Below are 25,704 nucleotides of genomic sequence, written 5' to 3'. Positions count from 1 at the left end.
CTCAGCTTTCTCAGCTGTAAAATGGGAGTAAAAATTGTGCCCTACTTGGAAGGTCATCTTGAGTGTTAAAGGAGATAATCTTTTAGTTCAGCGTCTGTCTTGCCATGATGGCGCAGTACGTTTTAGCCATTATGGTGTCATAGTGACATTGACCAGACCCAAAGCTCCGTGGGGTTGTCCAGTGACATGTGCCTTGTTCCACTGTTTCTGAACCAGCTTGCAAAGGCACTGTCCATTTATACAATGACCCGTGCTATCAGTGCCTTATCCCAGGGGATAAAACACCATTTTCCCCATGAAACGGTATGTTGCATTTGAAGGGCAGTAAGTTGTGCAATTTACCGTGTCCCCTATTTGGCCTTGGCTGTGGCAAACTCACCCTTAGCTTGTGATTCCTCGGTGCCGGGGCCACGTTTAGCCCAGGCTTTATGGTCCAGTGATTTCTCCAGCTCATCACTTGCTTCTTTGATCACAGTTTTGCCAGTTTTTATCTGTGTTGTTAATTATAAGCTACCTCAGATGTGGCTTGGTATAAATTATAAAACAATATTCATTATAATTTAGTGTCAAAGGTGTTTTATTAAATTGAACTAATCGATCATTCTTGTGATAGCTTTCATGGTAAACAGACTGCCGTGTTGCCCAATTTTCTAGATAAACCAGTTTGCAAAAATTGGTTAACATGTATCACAAGTGGCTTAGACAAATTAATATTGTGATGTTATCTGAATGTATGTTAATCATAAGGGCACTTTCCAACAGTAAAAATGCTGCTTGGCAAGAGAACCAGCATCATGAAAACAAGGTGAAAAATAAAGTAATGAGAAGTTGAGGAGAGATGTGTGTCTGACTGTAGGTGGCAGATGAAATAGCTCTTTGTCTCACATCGAACAGGGCTCTGCGGAAAACTGTAATGGTTGTGCCAGTTTTTTTTTTTTTTTTTTGCTTGTCTACAAAGCCTCAGATACAAATGTCAAAGTGATGATTGCTGTCCCTGCTCAGGAGAAACAGCCCAGGGTGGTCTCCCCACCCCCTCCCCGGTTGCCGCGTAAACATTCTGGTGACTTCATCAGAGGTAAAGCGTCTCCAAACAGCGTGGAAGGTGGGAGCCTGGCTCATTCCGAGAGGAGTTACAGACACATACTGTGGCTGATTTTTCTTTCCTTTCGCCAAACACGTCCTTGTCATTAAAAGACCTTTGAAACTAAGTAAAAAGTCTTTGAAACGTCAGTGGAATATGATCAGATTGCCTGAGGAAGGTATGCTCTGATTTTCCCCCAACAAGCATAACTCTTACCAAAATAGAAAATAATGTGTTCATTCGGTCGACAGTCAGCAGTTGGCCAGGCACCCAGCCACGGCGCTGGGCATGAGGGGAAGGTGCCAGTAGACGTCCTCTGAAGACCTCTGTCAGCGTGGGGAGACAGACTCACGGACGGATGGTTACAGAGCAGCGCGGTGAGGACACGGGGCAATGACGGCCTGTCGGGGGCACTGTGCTGGGTGGAGTTGTGTCCCCCCAAAAGATATGTTCAAGTCCTAACCCCAGACCTGTGAATGGGATGAGGTCACACTGGGTTAGGGTGGGCCTTCAATCCGGGGACTGGTGTCCTTATAAAGAGAGAGATTTGGGGACACAGAGACATGGGGAGGATGGCCGTGTGAAGATGGAGGGAGACCAGTTATGCCACCTTAAACCAACGAACGCCGAGCTGCTCGCAGCCTCCAGAAGCTAGGAAGGCGCAGGGAAGGATTCTCCCTGGATCCTCCAGAGAGAGCACAGTTCTGCCGGCACCTGGATGCCAGACGTCTGGCCTCCAGGACTGCGAGAGAACACATCCCTGATGTCTTAAGCTGCCGTCTTCGTGGTGCTTTGCTGTGGAAGCTCTCGGAACGAGTGCAGGCACCACAGGTCGGGGGGCACGTGGGGAGGGGCAGAGCGACAGCCCTTCCCGGAGGCGGTGGCCGTGAGCTGCGCCGGGGGCGAGGCGTTAGCCCCGCGGGGAAAGTGGGCAGGGGGCGCCCGAGACCGAAGACCCAGAGATGCTGAAGCCACCGCGTCCAGAAAGTGGGAGGGGGCTTGTCTTCAGGACTTCCGTCCTGGTCTCCCTGAGCCCCCGGCGCCCTGCACGTGTGCTCGGATTCTTACGGGTCCGTTTCCCAGGTGCTGTTCCGCAGAGAAAATGTATCCCTTTTCAGCTGAATTTTCAAAGGCGTGTGTGACCTTCACAAGGTCACAAATTGGCAGTGCCAAGGGGATGTGGGGGAAACTTGACCGGAGACAAGGCTGGTGGTGTCACCACTTGACTGTGACCTTGCCGAGACCAGGCAGCTTAGGGAAGATTAAGCTCATATGACGTAGCAGTCTTTTTTCATAGAAGAGACCAGGCCCTGCTTTCAGCTGGACAGTATAGGTGAGGGGAAGGGTGGGTGTGGAAGGGGGGCACCTCGGTTTCTCTTGTGAGTGATGGGAGAATGGTGCCACTTGCCAAGGAAGTAAACGAGGAGGAGGAGCAGACGGCAGTGGTGGCAGCTTGAGGGGAGCTGGTTGGTCCCTTTTGGAAAAGCTGAGTTTGAGGAGACAGGGAGGCAGCTATGGACTGGTGCCCACAGGGGAGATCAGGGTCTTCCTTGGCATTGGTCTGAGATTTGGTTGGGGGGCCGAGGGGGAAAACGGAGGGTGTCAAGGGGAGAACCCACAGAAGAAAGTCAGACACATAGCCAAGAGGGAGGAAGACGGTAAGAAAACAACATTGTCCAGAAGTCAAAGATGGAAAGATGTTCCAGAAGCATTGGGTTAACAGGGTCCAGTGTCACTGAGATGATTCACTTAATTCAAATCTGAAAAGTGATTCTCTCTGAGAAACATCTATTTTAAAATATTAAGAAGGGGTATCGTTAAAGGCGGGAGAAAATTCTGAGTGAACCTTGTCTCCTATCAGGCTAGAAGTGAGGGAAGGCGTTCACAGCCTGCGAAGTGGGGATGGGAATGTGCCGGCTCTGGCCGGGATGCAAATGACACAGATATGAAAACAAGCAAGCTCGCTGAGCTAACAAGAGGCTGGGGCGCTCATCACTTACGTGCGACGTTGATGGATTGATTCATTAGGCAATGCGTGATGTTGCTTGTCGGCTATTTTCGCACAGACAGCTCAAGCAGTGTTGGGTGCCATGTGGGAATTGTGTGTGATTCCTCACCTGTGTCTCAGGCTTCACCCAACGTGCTACGTGCTGTTTTCCAGAGATGCTGGATTTCTCTGCGCTTACACTTTTCCTTAAGCCATTTCCACTTTCCTCTCTTACCCCTTCTTGGGCGGTGCCATCCTCTCCCCACCCCACGGCCACTTTCGTCTAAATCCACCCCATCCCACACCTCTCCTGGGTCCCTTGGCTGGCAGGGCTCTCTCGGTGGCTTAGTGGGGCCAGAGGTAGCCAAGCTGTGACTTCCTCTTAGAGTCGTGGGAGGGGATGGCATCTCGCCGCCTCTGCCTGTTGGCCCAGGGCTTCCATCACCTTGAGAGCCACATCAGCTCCTGCTCAGCTGGATTCCATCCCTAAAGGACACCTTCCTCCAGGTAGAAAGTTGGGTTCCAGGAGAGCCTGGCTCAGGTTCTCATGATGTGTTCAGTTCATGTTGCTCTGACACTTGTGGCCCCTGGGAAGGTCTCAAGGGCGGGAGTGGCTTTGGATGAGTGACTCGGGCTGAGAGGCGCAGAAGCAGGTTCCATCCTTCAAGCATTTCAGGAGAGAAACCCTCGTCAGACAAGCCCCTGCAGTGACACACTCCCCGGGCCACAGAGGACACTGGACGCCAGACACAGCCAATCCCTAAACCAGCAACAGCTGGGTGGCTAACTGGGCTGATATTTAGTTTGTTTCAAAATAATAGCATGCTGCCATTCTTGATGGCTTCATCTAACTGAGACCGTTGGTAAAAAGCCCCCTTTCAAACCCCTAGGTGTGTTTTTCTAAAAGCTATGGGATGGTTGTGAATCAAAAGCACTTTGGTTTCCTCCTGGGGCCTCAAACTCACCATCTGTACAGGAGCTTGCTGGTCTAAGACCAGCAGTGGTCCTCAACTAGAGCTGCAGGCAAGGTTCTAGAAGGCTGAGCCCCACCCCGGAGTTTCTGAATCTGTAGGTCTGCAGGTTAGTAAGTAGGTGGACCTGAGAATGTGCATTTCTTTAAAAATTTTTTTTTTACTTTCTATTTTTTAATTAAATGTATACAGCAAAGTGATTTAGTTATACATACATACATATATCTGTGCATATATGCTCTTTTCAGATTCTTTTCTATTATAGTGTATTACAGGATATTGAATATAGCTCCCTGTGCTGTACAGTAGGTCCTTGTTGTTTTATCCGTTTTGTGTATATTAGTATATATCTGTTAATCCCAAATTCCTGATTTGTCCCTCCCCCCGTTTCAAACCCTTTGGTGACCATAAGTTTGTTTTCCATGTCTGTGAATCTATTTCTGTCTTGTATATAAGTTCATTTGTGTCATTTTTTTAGATTTCACATGTAACTGATATCATATGCTGTTTGTTTTGCTCTGTCCGACTTCACTTAGTCTGGTAAACTCTAGGTCCACCCGCGGTGCTGCACATGGCATCACTTCAGAGAACGTATGTTTCTGACAAGTTACCCCGTGGTGGTAAGGCTGCTGGTCTGGGGCCCCACTTCCGGAACCCCCACTGCGAGTCAGCACCGTGAGCTGGAACCATGTTGTGTTTCCAAGAAGCAGAGCCGAGGCAGGGATGAGGGGCGTGAGGGTGGGGACGCTTTTTGGGAAGGAACTGTGAGAGCATTAGGGAGGCCCGATGGGGAAGGGGGGCTCTCAGATGCAGTGTGGCCCTCGGTTTATGCTCTGGAACAGACAACAGCGTTGCCCTGGCTTTTGTACCCCTAAGAGTCACCTTTGGCTGTGGGCCAAGGTGGAGAAAGACTCAGCCTTCACAGAAGACAGTTTTCAGGGGAGAGCAAAGCCGGGACCCCTGACCGCTCCCCTCCCGACAGCCAGGGCAGCGAGGGAATGGGATGGGGGAGGAACAGGGTCAGCTCTGTGCTCTAACAACAAAGGAGCAAAGCTGGGGTCCATGAAGTTGTGTAAACTTCACAGAGCCGCACCACCAGCATTTGGACCTGCCTGACTCCAGGGACGAAGCCCCGTCTGGCATGTGTCCTACAGGAGCTCAGGGCCTGCCCACCCTCTGCCAGCTTCCTTTTAACCAGGACCATTTCCCGATGCAGAGTGGAGTTGGCGGATGGCGCTGGGACAGGCATCTGTGCCCGCGAAGCGCTGGGACAGGCCAGCTTGCGCTGTGCAGGGAAGCAGCAGACTGGCCTGGCCGCCTCCTGACCTTGCAGCAGGAGCTCTTCTAGAAACCAAGGCCAGGGTTCTGCCGTGTTCTGTATGGGAGACACAGACCCCGGCGGCTAGGAAACCAGCCTTGTCCCTGCTAATCTGCCCCAAATGTCCACCAGCTTTGCCTTACCCAGAGGTGCCGGGGGGGGCCACCAAATGTGAAGGGGTTCTACCAGTGGTGACAACTGTGTGGTCGGGCGGAAGGGACAGGAGATGTGGCAATTTAAGCAACTTGCCTAAAATGACTTAAACTGCCCAAATGGTTAGTGTCAGAGATGGATTTGAATCAGGATCTTTCTTTCCCCCACATCTCTACTTTTCTTTTTTTTTTCTTTTAATATATTTTATCCTGGTGAGGTGACAAAAGTAGATACAAAATACTTTTTTTTAAACTACAGTTAACTAACTTAGAAAAATAAAGCCCCTAAAAGTTTAAAAATACAAAATAAATTTTCATGTAAATAACATTTAAAAATGCATCAGATGATAAAGTCTCCACTTTTAACCGTCCTGGTAGCTCCCCTCCTGATGCCTTTGGGGGCATTAATTCATCAGGCACGCTCACGCATGGCTATAGTCACACCTCAATTTCGCCCAAAAATAGGTTTGTAACTCAGTTACGACCTACTGTTTGTGTAGATGCCCACACACATTTGAAAAAATGTCAAATGTTGCAGTCACGGGGTTTATATGCTTTTGATTTTTTTCTTTCAATAAATACTGCATTGTACGTACTTTCCCATCTAGCCGTCATTTTAAAGGCCCTGCATTCCAATCAATACACCTGTTTCAGTCTCCCCAACTAGGTCTGTAATGGGCGCAGTAATGGTCCCCTGAAATATGCCCACATCCTACTCCCCAGGACCTGTGAATATGTTGCCTTGCATGGCCGAAGGGACTCTGGAGGTGGCATCAAGTTAAGAGCCTTCCCGGGTTTTCTGGCAGGTCCAATCTAATCTCAAGGGTCCCGATAAGAGTGAAGTGGGAGGGTCACAGGAGATGTGATGGCGGAAACGAGGGCTGCGGTGACATGGGACCATGAGCCAAGTGACATGGCAGCCTCTTGAGGTTGAGAAGTGTCCCTAGACTCTCCCACGGGAGTGCAGCCCTGCCGACACCTCGATGTTAGCCTAGGGAGACCCGTCTTGGGCTCTGACCTCCAGAACTGTGAGATAGAACGTCTGTGTTGTTTAAGCCACTGAGTTGGTGGCCGTGTGTTACAGCAGCCATAAGACACTCATACACAGCCCTACCTGTCATCTGATCACAGCCATCTCCCTCCTCCCTGCTAGAGGTGGTGGCCCTTCTTCATAGCTAACGTTCACTGCATGCTGTCAGATTCTGGGCACGGTGCTCAGGACTAGTTATTTAGGTCACTTAGTCTTTTTCAGGCACTCTGTGCAGTAAGCACATTTCACAGCCAGGAACCAAGGGATGCCGAGTCACTTGCCCAAAGTTGCATGTGTCACCAGGGACCCTGGGACTCTGTGGTCTGATTCCAGTGACCACTGATGCCTTGGTGATAGTGACCATCTGGGCCCAAGTCAGGGCAGGGGGACGAGCTGCCTTGGTCCCACTCATTAGCAGTCACAACCAGGGTCACTGATCCAGCACCATCCCCACATCCCACCCCAGCCCAAGGACTTGACGTTCGTTACCCTTAGTGTGTGGATGGCGAGGCTGCATTTTGTGGATGAAGAAACTAAGAGGGGGGGAGCAACTCACCTACTGCAGGTGAGCTCGGGGCTGAGCTGGGATGCAGACCCAGGCCTGTCTGGCCCCGAAGCCTGTGCCGCCTGCAGAGTTCTTAACATGATGCTGTGTGACCAGAGCCAGGAGATGTCTCTCTTCACCACCTTTATTGTCAGTTCATCATGATGCATCAGCTCTGCCGAGAAATCCATGAGATCTTTCAGGTCTTCTATTTGCGTTGCCCAGAAAGTAATCTGTGCACATCATCTTGGATGACTGTCTCTGTCACTCAGTACAGATGGAGGCACAGCCACACATCTCAGTAGAGCTGGCAGGGGCTCTGTCGTCACCCAGGGGCGAGCTGTGACATGAACAGGTTTTGGATGGGTCAGTGGTGGCCCTTGAAATTGCCTCGAGCCATGTCCTGACCCCTTTGCAAATCTGCCAGACTTGAAAATACTACAGCTTATCATTTTCCCCAGAAAATGTTTTAAATTCTATCTAAATGTTTAAATAGACCCTTCTCGTGAACTGATAAAAACAGGATGCTATCGTAGAGAATGGCTTCCTTAAGTCTCTTTCTCATCACCTGTACCAGCAGCTGCGAAACCATCCTTTGCAGCCTTTGGCCTATGATTTTGTTTTTTCGGTCACGTCTTTGTCTGGTTTTCGCATCAAGGTGACGGTGGCTTCATAGGATGAGTCTGGGAGCGTCCTCTCCTCTTCAGTCTTTTGAAAGAGTTTGAGAACGATTGGTGTAAGTTCTCCTATGTGTGTTTGGTCACATTCCTCAGTGAAGCCATCCGGTCCTGGCCTTTTGTTCCCTTTGTAGCCTTTGAAAAATCACTTTCGGGGGGCAGGGTGTAGCTCAAGTGATAAAGCGCATGCTTACCGTGCACAAGGTCTGGGTTCAATCCCCAGCACCTCCGTTGAAAAACCAAATAAATAAACCTAATTACATCCCACCTGCAAAAAAAGGGAAAAAAAATCACTTTCCCCAGAATAGCGGCATTGTGAAGGCAAAACTGTTACCCTGGGCTGTGGAGACGCGGCCACACAGACTCTCCTCTACCCCACCTTCCCGTGCTCAGTTCACACCTGCATTACTAGCAAGATGCCCAGGCAGGCGTCCCAGTACTGCTGGCTTCCATCGCGGAGTGCTTTTCCCCTCTGCCCAGTGCTCGTGAGGCGTGCGGGGCAGGCTGAGTGGACGAGGAGCTTCCGCAGAGCGATTCCATAGGCACGTCCATCGTTTTCAAGCTGGCTGATGGGGAGCCAGGACCAGCACCTGGGCTCCACCACCTTGTGCACTTGAACCTGATGACTTCTTGGGCTGTCACTGCGGTTGATGTTTGTGTGGAGGCGGTCCACGGTGTCCCATTGATCCTCACAGCATCATCCTCAGAAGTTCCCAAGCGTCTTGAGTATCAGTGTCTGAGTCGCTCACTGCTCCTTCCAGGACGGTTGCAGTTGCGTTGAGAGTTTGGATGTAAATCCATCTTGCAGGTCAGCCTTTCTTACCCCCACACTGTTCAGGGATCCTCTCTTCTGCTGAGTGTAAACTCAGGATGCTGGTGAATGTGCAGAAGCTAAACTTGTTTAATTAGGACCGAGTCTAGGAACATAAACAAGTGCCTGGAAGAAGGAAGCTCGTAGCCCAATAAACTAAGTAATAATGAACTCGGAGAGCTTTAAACGGAGAGGGCGGGCTGAATGAGGGAAACACGGTTTTATCGTGGGTCAGAATATACTGGATTCACTGTTGGTTCACAGAATACTTTAGGTGATACTCAATTTTATAGTAAAGTTATATGCTCCACTGTATCCTTTCGTAGACTACAAAGTAGCAATATTATCTCCTTTTGCCTAGGATTGCCGGACAACCAGTACAGAACTCACGGTCAAATTGCCCTTAAAAATCTCCAGTCTGATGTTCCAGAGAAGAAATCTGACTTCACCGAGGTAACAGATGTTTCTAACTTCTCGTGGTCAGCACAGTGCAGCCAGCTGTAAATCCTGAGCACTGGCCTGCTTGTGATGTGTGTGCATTTTATTTTGTTTAGTCAAAAATGGAATCAATGCGGCAGAAAAGTCTAACCATCAATGACTAGGACTTGTTGCATTAAAGTATGCACTGTCTATTCTGTTATTCTCTTACAATCTTCACCAACAGTTTGTAGGTTTGCAGTATTGAAGGTGAGTATGGCGATTGAATCTCAATTTTAACCAAAACTGATCTGCTGGAGAGAGAAGATGATGTCATATATAGCATTTTGAAGGTGGAGAAGAGGTAATGTGAAATCTAACAAGCTACTACAGGCACTTAACAACTGCAAAAAGTGTCAGTGGTCTCAAGGAAGAAAATCAGAGGTCATATGTATAAAATGAACCGTTTCTGATTCCAGAGAGCGAAGAACTCAGCACATGGGGGTCATATGGACCATGGATCACCTGCCAGGCTCTGTCTGACTTATCTCACCCTTCCCACGATCCTGGGAGGGAGGTACAGTTGGTTCTCCGTATTCACCGGTTCTGCACCTGTGGGTTCAACCAACCGTGACTTGAAAATATTTGGAAGGAAAAATTCCAGAAAGTTCCAAACAGCAAAATTTGACTTTGCTATTTACGTAGCATTTACATTGTATTGGGTATTAGAAGCAATCTAGAGAGGATTTAAAGTCTACAAGAGAATGTGCATAGCTTATATGCAAACACTCCACCATTTTATATAAGAGACTTGTGTAGCGTGGATTTTGTTGTCTGAGGAGGTCCTGGAACCAATCCCCCTTGGATACCGAGGGACGACTATATTATTATTATTATTATTATTATTATACCTATTTTGCAGATGAGAAAACCATAAAGTTCCCATCGCTCCGGGAGTTGGCTTACCCCACATCTCACAGCTCACGAGCTGTCAGGCTCCGGAGCTCCTATCCTGATCTCGCTCTAAAGGGCTGGCCGAGAGGAAGGCTCATTCCAGTGAGCAGAGCTTAAAATAAGGACTTTCCTGCCTGAAAGAACTGTCCGAGGTGTTGCAGTTTACAAGGCTCCTGTTGTCTTTCACAAGTGGAAATTCTGCCACTAGCTTTTGTGTAATTCTAAGAGAGAGCAGAGTTCTAAGAATCGATCCCTCATGACGTTAAAGTAGCAAGGGTATCTGTAAAACATAATTTGTCCCCCAAAATGCTTGTCATAGGTATTATCCTTTGATTTAGCTCTGCGTTTAATAAAGCTCAACATTTCCTTGGAGACCCCAGGCCTGGAATTTCACATGATGGAAGAAGGACACTCTTCTGGGTCTTGAGATTTAGTCATCAATATTTAAAGCCATTTCTATGTGGAACACGGAGCTCCCAGTCTGAAGATGCAGAGATGTGTAGCTATAATACTGTGTCCCCTGGGAGCAGGGGCAGGACCCTCCCGGGTTGCAGAGAGGGAAATGAGCTGGGGGAGCCGTGGACCACTGAGAACCACCCCTGGGAGGAGAGGCCCTGCTAAGAAAGGGAGGATAATGCCAAGGTCAGCTGCTACATTTCTTTTAAAAAGAAAGATACCAACTGAAGATCATTCCCATCTATTTTTCACAGTGAGCTGGCAAACTTCAGCATTTCCCTGTTCGGTCATTAATGACAGAGATCTTTGGGGCCATGTGGCTAGGTCTCTGTAACACACACACACACACACTCACACACACACAAACACACACACACACACACACACACAGACATTCATGTACTCAAAATTGGTAACTGTCTGTGACTGAGTTAAAGAACTCCCAGAAATCAAACAATGAAGCTAGAACACTCCCTTACACCATATACAAAAACCAACTCAAAATGGATTAAAGACTTAAACACAGGACAAGATACAATAAACCTCCTAGAGGAAAACATAGGCAAAACATTATCTGACATACATTTCAAAAAGTTTCTCCTAGAAGAAATAAAGCAAGAATAAACAAATGGGACCTAATGAAACTTACAAGCTGCTGCACAGCAAAGGAAACCAGAAGTAAAACAAGAAGAAAACCTACGGAATGGGAGAAAATTTTTGCAAGTGAAACCGACAAAGGCCTGATCTCCAGAATATATAAGCAGCTCATACGACTCAATAAGAAAAAAATAAACAACCCAATCCAAAAATGGGCAGAAGACCTAAACAAGCAATTTTCCAAGGAAGACATACAAATGATCAAAAAGCACATGAAAAAATGCTCAATATCATTAATTATCAGAGAAATGCAAATCAAAACAACAATGAGGTATCACCTCACACCAGTCAGAATGGCTGTCATTCAAAAATCCACAAATGACAAATGCTGGAGAGGCTGTGGAGAAAGGGGAACCCTCCTACACTGCTGGTGGGAATGCAGTTTGGTGCAGCCACTATGGAAAACAGTGTGGAGATTTCTCAAAAGACTAGGAATAGACTTATCATATGACCCAGGAATCCCACTCCTGGGCTTGTATCCAGAAGGAACCCTACTTCAAAATGACACCTGCACCCCAATGTTCATAGCAGCACTATTTACAATAGCCAAGACATGGAAACAGCCTAAATGTCCATCAACAGGTGACTGGATAAAGAAGAGGTGGTATATTTATACAATGGAATACTACTCAGCCATAGAAACCAACAACATAATGCCATTTGCAGCAACATGGATGCTCCTGGAGAATGTCATTCTAAGTGAAGCAAGCCAGAAAGAGAAAGAAAAATACCATATGAGATCGCTCATATGTGGAATCTAAAAAACAAAAACAAAAACAAACAAACAAACAAAAACAAAGCGTAAATACAGGACAGAAATAGACTCACAGACAGAGAATACAGACTTGTGGTTGCCAGGGGGGTGGAGGGTGGGAAGGGATAGACTGGGATTTCAAAATTGTAGAATAGATAAACAAGATTACACTGTATAGCACAGGGAAATATACACAAAATGTTATGATAACTCAGAGAGAAAAAAATGTGACAATGAGTGTTGTATATGTCCATGAATGACTGAAAAATTGTGCTGAACACTGGAATTTGACACAACATTGTAAAATGATTATAAATCAATAAAAAATGTTAAAAAAAGAAAGAACTCCCAGAAATCACATCTTCTAAACGTCTGCTTTGGAACGATCTGGATCATCCACTTCGACCACGGCAGTAGTGCGACTTTCAAATCTCCCTCCTAACTTTGAGCTCGTCCCTGTGTGTTTGTTATAAGGATGCTGTAAGATGATGAAACACTTCAAATGGATGCCCTTCCTCTGTAACGGCCATAAATCTCTGCCTCTCCTCCCGAGCCTGCACAAGATTGATCACTTTTCCTTTCAAATTCATCGAAGCCATAGAAATGATATGCAGACACTTCTTCAGCCAAGTGATTACTTAAAAGAGATGAAATATGGAAGAGAGTTTTCTTTTTTTTTAAAAAAAACAGTGTTTAAATTTTCCTGGTAGCAAGAATAATGGCAATCTTATGTAGACACTTAGGAAAATACAAATATATAAATAAGAAAATATTTATATATATTTCTTTCCTTTATTTTTCCCATGCGTTTTTTAAAACATGACTGTAATGTAGATCAACAATTTCCCATAGCATTTAAATTCTTTGTAATCTCTAATTTCTGCAGAATATGATGCAGTTGTGCGTGCCATGATTCACTTGCCCAATCCCCTCTTAAAAAACATTTAGATTCTTGCCAGGTTTTCCCTGTGATACATTCCACTGCCCTGAATCCTTTGGTTTCTAGTAAATGTGTGGAAAGCTAAATATTTCAGGCTGGAGAGGGAGAGAATCTCCAATTTTTCCATTTTGTCTTAAAAACCATTCTTCCCTGTTGTTGCATACCAGAGTGAACCCACACACTTGAAAACACTCTTACGTTCAGGACGAAATACCACGATGAGGTTGGCAGATTACCTGGCAGTGATGATCCTCAGTCAACCGGTTAGGAGTAAGCATGCTTGCAGCTAATGGGGAGGTAACAGCAGAGTGTATCTGGGGGTAGGGGGTCGGGGGTGGGGTGGGGGGATGGGACCACAGGCTCCACTGGTGAATACAGTTGTAGGTTGCAGAGCAGCTGTGGAAAAGGGGAGAACTGTCTCCTGGAGGAAGGTACAGATTTCAAAGCTATAGACCCTTCCGAGAAATAAATTGCTACAGGAGTGGGAACACCCTCATTCTGGTGGTCCAGGCTCTGATTTCCCTGACCATCTGCTGTTTATCTCTCTCTTACTTCAATTTATGAAATGGAGTCCTTCTCAGGAATATGCCTTAAGGCATAAGTATAAACTGAAAAAGCCGTCAATAAAATGCATAAAACTATGAAAGCCGTTACCAGCGCTACAAAATCATGTTTGAAACATTTAAAAGAAATCAATATCTTAGAGCAGCATTTATGAAAAAGAAAATGTGCCAACACCACGTCCTGTGGTGATGGTCAGGAAATGGGTGATTTACGACCAAAGCAAGACACGAAACCCAAGTACCCATTTGACCTTTCTCTGACCTTGAATGTGCTACTTTAAATACCAGATCATTTTCTTCCTTTCAATTCAAATCTTACATCAGTTAATTTTATTTTAGATAAAAGACATCTTTTTTCAAAGCCATGTTCAGTTAACCTAGTAAAAAGGACAGATAGAGTGACACCCTGAAATAGCTGAATTGGGGGAAGATATTTGATATAAAAGATGCAATTACTTTTTAAAGAAAATCTGTCCTACTTTTAAAAGCAGTAGGCAGATAGGAACCTCAGGTTTTCCCTCTGTCTCCTCCCTTCTTTGGTTTCCCAGCCCTGGAAGCAGAATGGGACACAAAGTGTTGTGGTGGACTGAATCGTGTCCCCGGCAGATCTATGCGTGGAAGTCCTCACTCCCAGAACCTCAGAATGTGTATTTGGAGAAAGGGTTTTTAAAGAGACGATTAAGGCTAAATGAGGTTATTAGGTAGAATGGGCCACACTCCAATACAAGGGTGTCCTTAAAAGAAGAGGAGATCAGGACATAGACATGTGCAGAAGGGGGAAAGTGCGAAGGCACAGCAGGAAGGCTCAGAAGGTGCCAGCCCTTTTCATTTCCTTAGGTTTGTTCCGTGGGGCTCTTGTTAAAGCTGAGTCCAAACACCTGAAAAAACTCAGTGTCATTTAACCTAATAATCCTTGTCCTGGCAGTTTGATTACCTGCTAGATGTTATCTCCATTCTATTAACTCCATGAGGCCAGGAAGTTTCCCAATCACCCAGCACAGAGCCTGGCACATAGTAACTGCTCAATAAATCTCTGTCTGCTTAGTGAGTAAATGGTTTGACCGTGATTCCATGTTATGAATGCAGAATTTGCATCTAAAATAGTCACTTTCATTTCACATTCACATTAATAAAATTTGCATGTATTAGATTTGTAATGGGTTTATTTCTGTTTATGCAACTCAAGTAAACTCAAATGCACTCGCTGGAAATGCCAGCGAAATATGGCAGAATTTCAGTAAAAATACCCCCTCATCCCTCCGAAGGTTTGCTTGTATCAGACACCCAGTGATTTCTGCTAAACCGCAGGACAAGGCACAGCATGAAGTTAGTTACATAACATGCTCATATTTTGAAAGGGATTTTCACGTCACTCGTTTTTAATCTCCAAAATGTCTGTATGAGGTTGAGAAGGCAAATAGATTTTTCTTGGGAACTGGGCTTCCATCAGCACCCATCCCCCAGGGACAGTGTCACCCTGACATACTGAGCGGTGACGGAACCTCATAAACAAGTTCAAATTCACACCATTTATTATTTCTCTTCCCTTGTCTGTTTGTACCTGGTATCAAAGTCACAGTAGTGCTTGCCAGGCCCAAGGTAATGAAATGGTGGCCGATTCTCCTGCCCATCCTTCTGGGCCTCTAGGGTCTCCTGCTGTAATGCCCACAGCCCCAGAGCAGCCCCGAGGGGTTCCTTCCAGCACGTGGGGCCCTGGGCTCCAGGCGCTGCCTCCCTGTCTCAGCTCAGGTGGCAGGAGTCAGCTTCCCCTAGGCCCTTGTTCCAGGCTGAAACGGCCTTCACCCAGTCCTAGAAACTCACCCCTGGCTTCTCACACCCCTTGTTTATATCAAGACCAAGGCTCTTATGGGACCTGGAGCCTGAAGGGAGGGGTACCATCTTAATGTCGGAGACCAGAGTTCAGGGAAGCCTGGAGTCCCCACAAGAATTACCCTGTTCTCTCCTTGCTTTGTAGCCATGGAAACGAAAGCCTCCTCCAAGGTCCTGGGGCCAGTCTGGGAGCCCCAGGCTCAGGAGGGGCCCCAGGAGGTCCGGGTCCTGGACAAGCATCCTTTCCATCTTATCTGTGCAGGACAATCACCTGGCAGATGGTTAAAGACACAACTTCTGGGCCTTACCCACAGAGATCCTAGTTTACCCTAGGTCTAGGGAGGGAGGGGTCAGAAATTGGCATTTTTAACCTCCCAAGTGTTTTTGATTTGGGTGATCACTGGCCCAAACTTTGGGAAACATTGCACTGTAAGACCAGTGCTGCCCGGTTTCCAAGACGGCTGTTTGTTTTTCCTTCCAAACCCAATGTCAAAGGAGTTCCTACTGGGTGTGATGATGCACTTTGTAGAGTGCATGGGACCAATTATCAGCATGAAACTTAACTAAAGTGGGAGGGACTGCATACAGGTCAAATGGCCTGGAGTAGGGACCAGGTGAACTTCAGTTTTCTGATAGGGAAACTACAGGCATGGAAAGTGCTGTGGGCAGGTGGGAGGGGAGGGGAGGGGAGAGGGCGGAGCCTCAGGCATCCAGGTGGTTCTCCGTGGCCTGGCCCTGCGATCTGCTGGAAGCTTTAAAAAGCAGTGACGCCTGGGCCCCTCCCCCGAGGGTTCTAGTGGAATTGCAGTGGGTGAGGCCTGTGCCTTGCGGTTTTTACAAGTTCCCAGGTTACTCTCCTGTGCAGCCTGGGCTGAGAACCACTGAAGAGGAGGCCCTCCCCTGAAAGAGGAGGTTTCAAGCAGAGCCTGGCTCATGCTGGCCGTCGGGGAAAAGGTAGCCCGGGTGCTTTGTTTTTATGTGAATTTTTAGTGGTGCCCCTCTCCATTTCTTCTTCCTCACCTACCTCTTGTCATCTTTTGAATTTGCATCTCACCACGTGTCTTTAAAGCATAATGACATGTAAAGTGATGGAGATTGCTATGAAAACAAGAAAAAAAAAAAGAGGAAAAACCAAGAAATACAAACTGTCCATCTTCCCGTGTCTTAATAGAAGGATGCGGTGGGCCTTGGATGCTAAGATCACACAGCCGGGTCCTCCTGTCAAAAGTCCAGCTGGACGAGTACAGTCCATTAGTTGAGTAAAGGAATAGTAACCCTTTTCTAAAGAAAAAAAAGCCTCCCTTTTCTAAAAAAAAAAAAGTGTTTGTGATCATCAAACACGGGCCCTTCCCCTCCGCGACTCTGTCGGTGTTCCTCAAAGTGGTGTTTGTGTCGATGGGGATGTTAGATTTCCATAATCACCTCCACCAGGCCCAGGAGCACCTGAATGCAGGTGAACAGCCTCGGGGCGGGGTGGGGGGACAGGATTCTGGAGGAGGCGAGACTTGGGAGCACAGGTTTATGTGGGGAATGAGTCAGCGCTCCCCCTTGGAAACAGCAAATGAGATTACAAGGAGCCCCCTCCCTCCCCACACCTTGGTTCCCAGTTCCCTAGCACAGCCATCCACTTTTGCTGGTCTAGACTGGAATTCAGTGGCCCCCTGGATTGCCTACATCAGGATGACGGGGATGTTGGTTAAAATGCGGGTGCCTGGGCCCCACCCACAGACCTACAGAATCAGTCTCGGGGGAGCCTGGGTGGCCTGCAACCATAACATCTCAGGTGATTCTCAGGCACTGTGGAGCTGGAGAGCTGCTGCTTCCGTGCTGAGCCCCAATTATGCCTACAGGCTCCCGGGGTGATGATTCTGCAGGCAGCGTGTGTTGGACGGTTACCAGGGTTATTTTGGATCCCATGCAGTTCATGCTCGGGGTTCATTTTAAGCACGTAGAATAATGAATGTCAAAACGGGGGCACAGGACCCCTCACGCACTCCCTAGCACTGGGTGTGCTCACTCTTACGTGGCGCTTTCTGCAGTGCTTTATGCATACGTGTGATAAAAACAAAATGAGGACAGAACAGAATCTTCTTCCTGGCCTCGACCTGGTGAGATGCTTTATTAAAAAGCACAGCACATTGTTTTGGACACACTGGTGATTTACTGTCAGGACACAGGATCTGCTGATTAGGAAGCACACAACACCTTGATCATTATCCTGGATGAAAATCAGGCTTATGCAACGGAGCATTGAAATGCAGCAGAAGTACATCTGTCTTGGTCCAAACCCCCACGCCCATCCCGTTCTGTTACGTGATGGTCGTGGTCACTGTATTAGTCCGGGCAGTTTTGAGCTTGGGTGTTTAATTTGTTTCAATTTTTGGACTTTGACCTCTGTGATGCCAAGCATGGGGGAGTGACTGAATCCCAGTCTAGGCCAGCAACAGTGGAGGACTGTGCTAGGGAATTAGAGACCACCGTGGTGGGGGTGGCTCCTTGTAATCATGCCTGCTGTTTCCAAGGAAGGGCGCTGACTCATCCCCCACACAAACCTGTGCCCCAAGTCCCGCCTCCTCCAGAATCTGGTCCTCCCTCCCCCATGAGGCTGTGCACCTGCATTCAGGTGCTCCTGGGCCTGGTGGAGGTGATTATGGAAATCTGAGCATCCCCATCGACACAAACACCATTAAGTAAACTAAGAAGAGACGCCCAGCAGAGAAAACCAATTCTGCAGTCAGAGGGACTTTTTCCAGAATGTGTAACCACTTTACAAACAGGTCTGGGTTTCCTGCCCTTTGGATGCTCAGGGGTGGTGGGTGTCAGGTGTGTGATAAAAGGCCTTGGATGAGAAACTCCTGGGTGCTGAGACTAGCATTCTCCAGCCTCCTCTTGGCCCTTGAAAGAGCTCCCTGCCTTGCATTACAATGGCCTGCTTGAATAATTGCAATCTTTTTCCACTTGCAGGGGACTCTGGCGTCGCAGAACACAAAGATGATTTCATCCATAGTCATTTCACAGCTGATTGATGGGAAAAAATCAAGAGAGAACGGGGCCGTGCTGCCGGTGCCGCCAGCGTGTCCCATGAAGCCGCCTCTGGCTAATCGCAGCGCAGGCACCATTCACAGGGCATTTGCGTTTCTTCCCGGGAGACTGGGAATTCAGACACGGCTTGGGGAGCGAGGACCTGTGACAGGCCTGCTGCCCAAAGAGGAGAAGCCGCCGTGCAGTGGCTCCTCGAAGGGGTTTGCCTCCATCACCATCACGGCCAGGAGGGTGGTCCCCCCGGCCAGCACCCTGGTGTGGGAGGCCGTTGAGGACCCACTCTGCATCAGATGCAGGGCCCAGGACACTCTGCTCGGGGACCCCCCTGCTCTGGCCAGTGGTGCCGATCCAAGTCAACACCACGGACCTTTCGCTTGCGCAGGATTCTCCAGAAACAGCGCTGTGATGAGGCTGAAGGTCCCTGAGGCCCACGAAGGGCTGTGTGCGGGCCACGAGTACTGGATCACCAACGTGGACAACAGAGGGGGCAGCTTTCCTCCCGGCACCCTGCGGTCTGGAAAGAGCCCCCTGGTGTTCAGCTCCTGTGTCCATCTCAGAGTGTCTCAGCAGTGTCCAAACTCCATCTACTACCTGGACAGGTCCCTCTCTGTCCCCATTGAGCCACCTCGACTTGCTGGCCCGAAAATGCACAGATCCGTCCTGTCCCTCAACCTCAGCTGCAGTTCACACACATTGACACCAGATGGAGCAGCTGGCACAGCGAACGCCGAGCCAATGAGCAGAGCCCTGAAGCCGGAGCTCACGGAGGGCAGCCAGACCCTCCCAGGCCCCAGCTGGAACCTGGGTTTGCAAGGTTTTTTGAAGGAAAACCCATCATTGGGGCGGGTGCATTCGGGAACCATGAGGACCGGCCCATGTCCTTGGAGGGGCTCTCTTCCGTTGGAAAGCCCAGAATTCGCAGACGCAGAAACTAACCAGGTCACTGGAAGAAAAGGGCAGGAGGACCAGGCAGCTCGTTGTCACATCAGCGGTCGCGCCAACCAGCTGTCCATTCACATCCCCGGCTGGAGTTACGCGGCAGGTGAGCGCTTCTCCCATCCCCCCGCGCCGAGCGCAGACCCCTCCCCTTCAGGTGACTGGTTGAAGTGCGTCGTCAAGGTGCGTCGTGAGTTTCTCGTACATAACTTACTCCGGGAGCAGTTGTCGGTGGTTGCTCTGCTGCACTCAAGGTTGACCATTGATAGCTCTGTGTTGGTGTCTGGTTTGGACGGATTTTCTTAGACGATACTTTTGTAGGTTACAAAAGGCCTCCCCTCAAAGTTCTGTTTCCAACAGGAGTTCCAGACCAAGGAAAACACACCCCCAAATGAATTTCACTGAGGCCCTGGTCATTCCAAAACAGGTTGAGAAGAACCAAGGGCCGGCCACTCCCAGATGTTCTGTGCCTCTGGTCCGAACAGCTGCGTATCTGGAGGTTCCAGAGCGCCGCACTTTTAACTTTTCAATCAGGTAGCCGATAGTGATGGCCTGGCCTCAGAAACCTAGACCTCAAAGCTCCACGATGCACTGTATGTGCGTGCGTGGGCATGAGTGCGTGTAGTAATCATGGGGCTCTTTCAAAAAGGGGCAGACTGGGGACTCCCCAGGACCACGGCAGAAGCAGCTGTTTTCTGCTTCCTTCGTTGTGTTTTCTGGGAGCAGCTTGGCCAGGATTTGTTGCCGGTTCTGCCATTGCCAGGGCCAGACAGGATGTCCGAGGTCCGCTGTCCTGAGCACCCTTTACCTGTCTGGGGAGACTGGAATGGAAGTGGAGTGGGGAGCAGACCTTAGCCAGAGGCCAGATTTCTTTCCTTCTCTGTGTAAACGTCTGAGTTCCAGCTTTACTTTCTGCAGGAGACTCTGGTTTATGAATTAGTGACTTTCCACTGGGGAAAATACTTAAAGATATAGTAGGAAAATTGAAAATGCAGCATGTGTGTAATAATTTTACGGTGCAATTTTTGTCCATTAAAAGCTTTATTAATTAATAAAAATGACCATAAAACATTTTAAAGCCATAATGTGCATAGAAATGTTAAATGATGTAATTAATTTTAACAAGTGTATATATATTGAATGCTTAGAGATTTTTAAGGCAATTTGACATGGCTTTCAGATGGATTAGACTGTTGAATGCCTCTGAGTCTTGCAGACTGACTGCACGAAGGAAAATGTTAGACACTGTCAGTGTTGCAAAGATGGGCCTCGCTTTCAAATTTAAAGAAATTGCTCAAGCCGGCCACTTCCTCTTCCTTGTCGATAAAAATTCTGGAAATACTCAGCCTGCAGAGTTGTAAGCTCCCTCAGTGAAGCACATGCTAGTCTTTGTGCCACGTCTCAGGTGTGAAATACTCATTTAGATTTATAGCATTTTCACCAAAAGATCCTGAAACATCACGAGAGCCGGGTCTCGCACACTTACCTCCAAGGAGAGAAACATGAGCAGAGAAAGTCCCCCATCTTATTTTTGGCTTTGGTGCAGAGACTTCTGATTGTGACTTTGTGAAACGACTATTTCTGTAACTGATTTTTGCAGGCAAAGCACGAGTTAATTTCTCCTTCCTGTGGGTCGGCTTCCTTCAGAATAGCTCTCATCCCAGAGAGTCACACCTAGAGCGTCTGAGTGGTTCTGAATCGCGTGACCTCAATCTACCATTTGATGAAAGAGGCATGAAGGCCAGACCACCGTTTTCAGAGCTGCTGATCCACTATTTTCCAGCACATTAAACGTGGACAATCCACGCTAACTCTCTGAGCCTGTTCCCTCCTCTGGGGAACTAGACAAGGAGGTGGATTTCGTGTTCTTGAAGGTCCCTTTAAGCTTGAAAAGACTTCTGCTCTATTTTTCTGAGATGAAATCTATAAGGGAAAGTGATTCCAAGTGGCTCTGGGTCCCTTAGTCATGAGGTTCAAATCTATAGAAACTTGGGGTCACTGCTTGGGTCACCCGCCTCACTGTGTATAAATGTGCTCACACACACACACACACACACACACCCCTGCACTTTTGTGCTCTCTCACTAAGAAACTAATTTGCAAAGGAATGTATTTCTTCCCAGGTGACAAGAAAGCACTTCTTGTCCACGCTGTAGAATTCTTGCCTGGAATTTATAAGCACAACTCAGGCAGTCTGTCCAGGGATAATCTACACGAGGCTTCCAGGCCGAGCTCTCTGACCTTCAGTCTTGACAAAGCTTTTTAGCCTTAATGCAGATGCTTTCTGACAGCGGCGATGCTCATTAAAACTCCAAGGAACTGTTTGTATTTTCCTGTCTGAAAAGTGGAATCTTCTCTGAAGCATTCTTGACAGCCTCCTGTGGCTACACCCACTGTTAGTGGTCTTCATACTTCATAGTTACTGAATCCTTTTATCTGAAGGATTCCGAAATACCGCACGAGCGGCGCCCTCTCTGGCCTACTTACTGACACTCAGCTGCAAGGTAGGTATAGTTTGGGAGATTCTACAAATGGAGGCAAAGCCATTATAGCTCTAGTCGCTAGGTCATCAGACAGAAAGTCCTATAAATTGTATTCTTGAATGAGCCTCCAGGACATGCACTAGAAAGTTACTAGGATTAGGGAAAATGGGATGCCATCAGATGCTCTGTGCAGGGCAGACGCAGTGCTCCCACAGACCCGGGCACCTGTTCTCTCTTCCGAGGCTGAGGGCTCAGGAATTGGTTCCCTCTTTGTTCGTCTCCTAGTCTCTGTGCATTTCTTACTGACGTCTCCTGCGAGCACCTGCTAGATGGGCATGGTGCAGATCCCAGTGTGGATAGTGAGGAAGAGCTCCATCAGCATTGTCACATCCTCATCTGCATCCACATCCTTCTGTCAATACGGAAATCCTAGATGCCAAGCCCTGGGCTACATCCATTGTATTCATGACTTTGAATCATTCAGATCTTTCTGTAAAGGGAGTCTCATTATTCCTACTTTGCAGACAAAGGAGGCTTGAAGTTTAAATAATTTGCCCGAGCCCACCTGGCCATTAAATGCTGCAGCTGAGAACAGACATGTGTGTGGTAGGGAATCTCTGCAGGGTGTGCCCCATCTCCACCAGCACCATCAAGGTGATGTCTGAAACTGCTCATGGACATATAGATAATACCAGCATTTGGTGGCCAGTTCCCCTGGTAGAATCTACTAGAACAGGCTATACAGTTAATTTCTAATTAAATGTAACAAGCCATGCCCTTTGGTAGTTAAAACTGATTGGCTCAGAGATCCTTCCCAGCCTGACCCGTTCTCCGCGCTGTTCTGTGGGACATACCATATTGATCTCCCCCCTGGGTGCTGCATCCCTGAGCCAGTATCGACTTCCATATGTTACTTATTGCCAGTTTTGTTGCGCCCTCGTGGTCTGAATCTGGAATGTTCCCCTGTTTCCAAAACAGGTAAGTAGATGGAGCAACCTGTCTGGTTTTGTTAGTTGCTTTTGGAGAAGGCAGGGCTGAATGCACTCTTGGGCCACATCTGCCCCAAACGCTGATGCTCCAGGTGGACCCTCTGTCTTAGGATGACCTGGTCAGCACACGGGCTCCTGGTGGTGCTGGTCTGAGAAGTCCCAGTGGAGTTTATGATCCCTGGTGACCAAAGATGGGAATGACTGGAGAGGAAGGAACCCCTGGCAGGTCACCGGATGGAAGCTGTGCCCACTAGCGTTCTGGCGCAGCAGTCTAGCCCGTCAGTAGTGAATGAGGTTTATCTCATGAATAAAGCACTTAGACACCACGCAAGGGGAGACTCTGACACCACGTGTGCACGCCCCGCCTGCCAGAGAGGCCTGCGTTAGACTCGGCTCTGCGGTCCCAGCGAGACTTCTTGCTGGAGGTGCCAGAAGACGTTAGAGGAACCCCCCGTTTCACAAATGTGCTGTTTTTCTTCAATGGTCTGGAACTGGGGTTGGCAAACTTGTTTTTAAAGGGCCAGGTAGCAACAGTACGTGGTCTTCGTAGCAACTGCTCAACTCCGGCGTGGGAGAGTGAAAGCAGCCGCGGACCGTGCATCTGGAACGAGCATGGCCGTGCTCCAGTAAAACTTTATTTACAAAAACAGGCAGTGGGCCAGATGTAGGCTGCTGGCCGTGATTTGCCTGCTCCTTATCGTCTGTCCTCCAAGACAGGGTTTGCCCTGCTTACCAGTGTTAGTTGTTAGAGCCTCTGGAATACAACGCATGGGTACTTGTTGCGAGGCTCTTGGGAATGGCAATCGGGGATGGGAAGGGAAGGAAGCGGGCGGGCAGAGGGAAAGGTGGTTCTGGGACGCTGTCGTAATGAAGGCCTGAGGGGACTCTGAATTTGGGGTGGCCCTTCAGAGTTACTCTGCCTGGAGGCAAGCAGGCTGGGCCTCTATACCCCTGGGAAGAGGATGTGACTCTGGGTGAGCCTGCCAGCGGCCACAGTTGTAGTGGACGCTGAGGACTGGCCGTCTTCCTGCAGGACCCCCAGCTGCAGGGGGACGACATCCTTCATCCCCAAGGGCGGGTCTGGGTGCACCACAGCTGGCCATCCTGCCATTCAATCTACTCTCTCCGCTCCGTGGTCTCCGAATTCTCTAAAAGTCAAGGCTCACGCAAGGCTGGCCCTGGGGCCGTGGGTGGGGACATGGGGTATGGACCAAGACACCTGTAGGAAGAGAGTCCTGCTCTCCCGCCCTGCACGGTTTTTGTTTTGTTTGTGTTCTAGGCCCTCCACACATCTAAGCTCTGTTTGTTACTCGGGATGTGCGCCCTTCGCTGCCCCACCCCCACAGGCACCCGTTTCTCTTTCTCTGCCTTCGCGCTGCTCTTCCTTTAGCCTAGGACAGCCCCCTGCTGTCTTCAATGTGACTGGTTCTTTCAAAGTCTTTTGATGTTTTCTTGGAGTGTTGCTTCCTCTGGGAAGGCTCTCTCGCACTTCTGACTGGTCCCACCCCTGATGTTCGTTCATTCACTCAACAAATGCATATCGAGCCATCGGGCAGGGGTGGCGACTTGGAACAGGGTGGCAGTGGTGCTGAGAAGCCATCAGGTTCCGGGGCTGTTTTGAAGGTGAAGCCCAGAGGGTTGGCAGTGCCCCTGGGGACCGGGAGTGCCGCGGGGGGTGTCCAGCCCTCTGCGGGCCCTGAGGCTGCCCCACCCCCTCGGTGCTTCCCAGCCGGATGGGGACATTTATACCCGCTGCCTGCGGCTGCCGCGCTGCCGCTGAGCCCAGCCCGCACACTCGCCTGCTGGGTGAGGACCAGGCGAGCAGTCTTATGACGGGGTCTAAGCTGCGAGAGGAGAATTGGGCAGAATGAACTTCTGTGTCTTGTTTTACTGTTAATAGTAAGAGAAGCCAGGGAGTGTTCGAATCAGCTGATAAATGAACAGTGAACCGGGACCCCTGGTACCAGCAACAGCTGAGGGCAGGGACCAGCAGACCTCGGCCCCGGGCCAAACCGCCCATCCGCCTGCTCTTGTTTCATTGCACACAGTCGTGTGTGTGCAGTCACAGGCTGGCAGCGGCTGCTCGCACCCTCCAGCTGGGCGGTTGGGACAAGGCCCGGTGCCCCAGCAAGCCTGCAGCATTTACTGTCTGGGCCTTTACCGGGAAGGCGGGCCAGCCCCAGCGCAAGGGTGAGCTCTAGGTGGCTTTGGGTGGGTCGGTTCCCACAAGGTCTCCCTCCATTCCTTCATCTCTGCAGTGACCAGAATATCTTCACCTGTGGAACAGACCAGATTATCTCTTGACCTCTCCTCTCCAAGCCCATTAATTTATGCATTTCTCTGGCTCTGGTTTTCTGTCACAATAGCTGTTTAGACAAGTCTGATTTTCGGGTAACTCTTAGAATGTAGGAGAGATGCTCAGAGTCAAAGGGCAAAGCCCCCTCACACTTGACCTCCATGACCCTGTTTACCCTGGATTCTCCTCCGCCTCTTCTGACCAGTACCTTCCTGGCTTTCTCCGAGTCTTTCATCCCCGTCCCTCGATGCAGGTGCCCAGCCAGATTCATCCTTGGCATGCTGCTCTCCTGCCCCTTGTCACATCAGTGGCGAGATCAGGTCCTTCTGGGTCACCCACCGTCCTCAGTAAGTGGTTGGCATGTGTCCAAGCCTGGTACCTCCTGCTAGTGCCAGACCAAAGTCCCATCACTCCTGTGGCATTTATGGTGTCAGCCATGGTACCAGGTGATGGGTGAGCTTTCGGTTCCTCAGAGCTGAAGTGAAGCCCAGACGTGGTATGCCCACCATGCAGGGGACACACACATCCCACTGGTACCCCTGAAATATGTGTGTCATTATAGATGGTGGTCAGTGCCAAGGGGAGGTGAGGACCACGCGAGAGTTGAGCAGGTAGGCCTCATTTAGAAGAGGGAGTTTGCTGAGAAGATCTTTCTGGGGGAGGGGCTTTTAAACTGATTCTTGAAGCGTCAGGAGAGGACTAGCTTGTGCCAAAGTTTCAAGGCAGAGATGAGCTTGGCATTTTGCAGGAACTTAGACACGTCTGCAACACAGCAGGAGGTGTCAGCTCGAGGCTGAAAACGTGAGCTTAGGAAAT

At 48.9% G+C, this 25,704-nt stretch overlaps 1 protein-coding gene across 4 annotated transcripts in view; it reads left to right on the top strand.

Annotated features, from left to right (window-relative positions):
- Positions 1-230: 230 nt before the first annotated feature.
- The window catches only part of C11H10orf90 (chromosome 11 C10orf90 homolog), an 84,834-nt gene continuing 59,360 nt past the window's right edge, over positions 231-25,704 (top strand). Inside the window, exons 1-4 of one of the 4 annotated variants that reach the window (XM_072972101.1) lie at positions 231-303; positions 959-1,075; positions 8,933-9,024; positions 18,107-19,226. In XM_072972101.1, the coding sequence (XP_072828202.1) occupies positions 982-1,075; positions 8,933-9,024; positions 18,107-19,226 (1,306 nt within the window). In that variant the 5' untranslated portion in view covers positions 231-303; positions 959-981. The other 3 variants (XM_072972102.1, XM_072972103.1, XM_072972100.1) reach the window with 3 other exon arrangements.

The sequence above is a fragment of the Vicugna pacos genome, chromosome 11, assembly GCF_048564905.1.
Source record: "Vicugna pacos chromosome 11, VicPac4, whole genome shotgun sequence".
Taxonomy (NCBI): Eukaryota; Metazoa; Chordata; class Mammalia; order Artiodactyla; family Camelidae; genus Vicugna; species Vicugna pacos.
The sequence above is the reverse complement of the archived record's forward strand: the minus strand, read 5'-3'. Positions and strand labels throughout refer to the sequence as shown.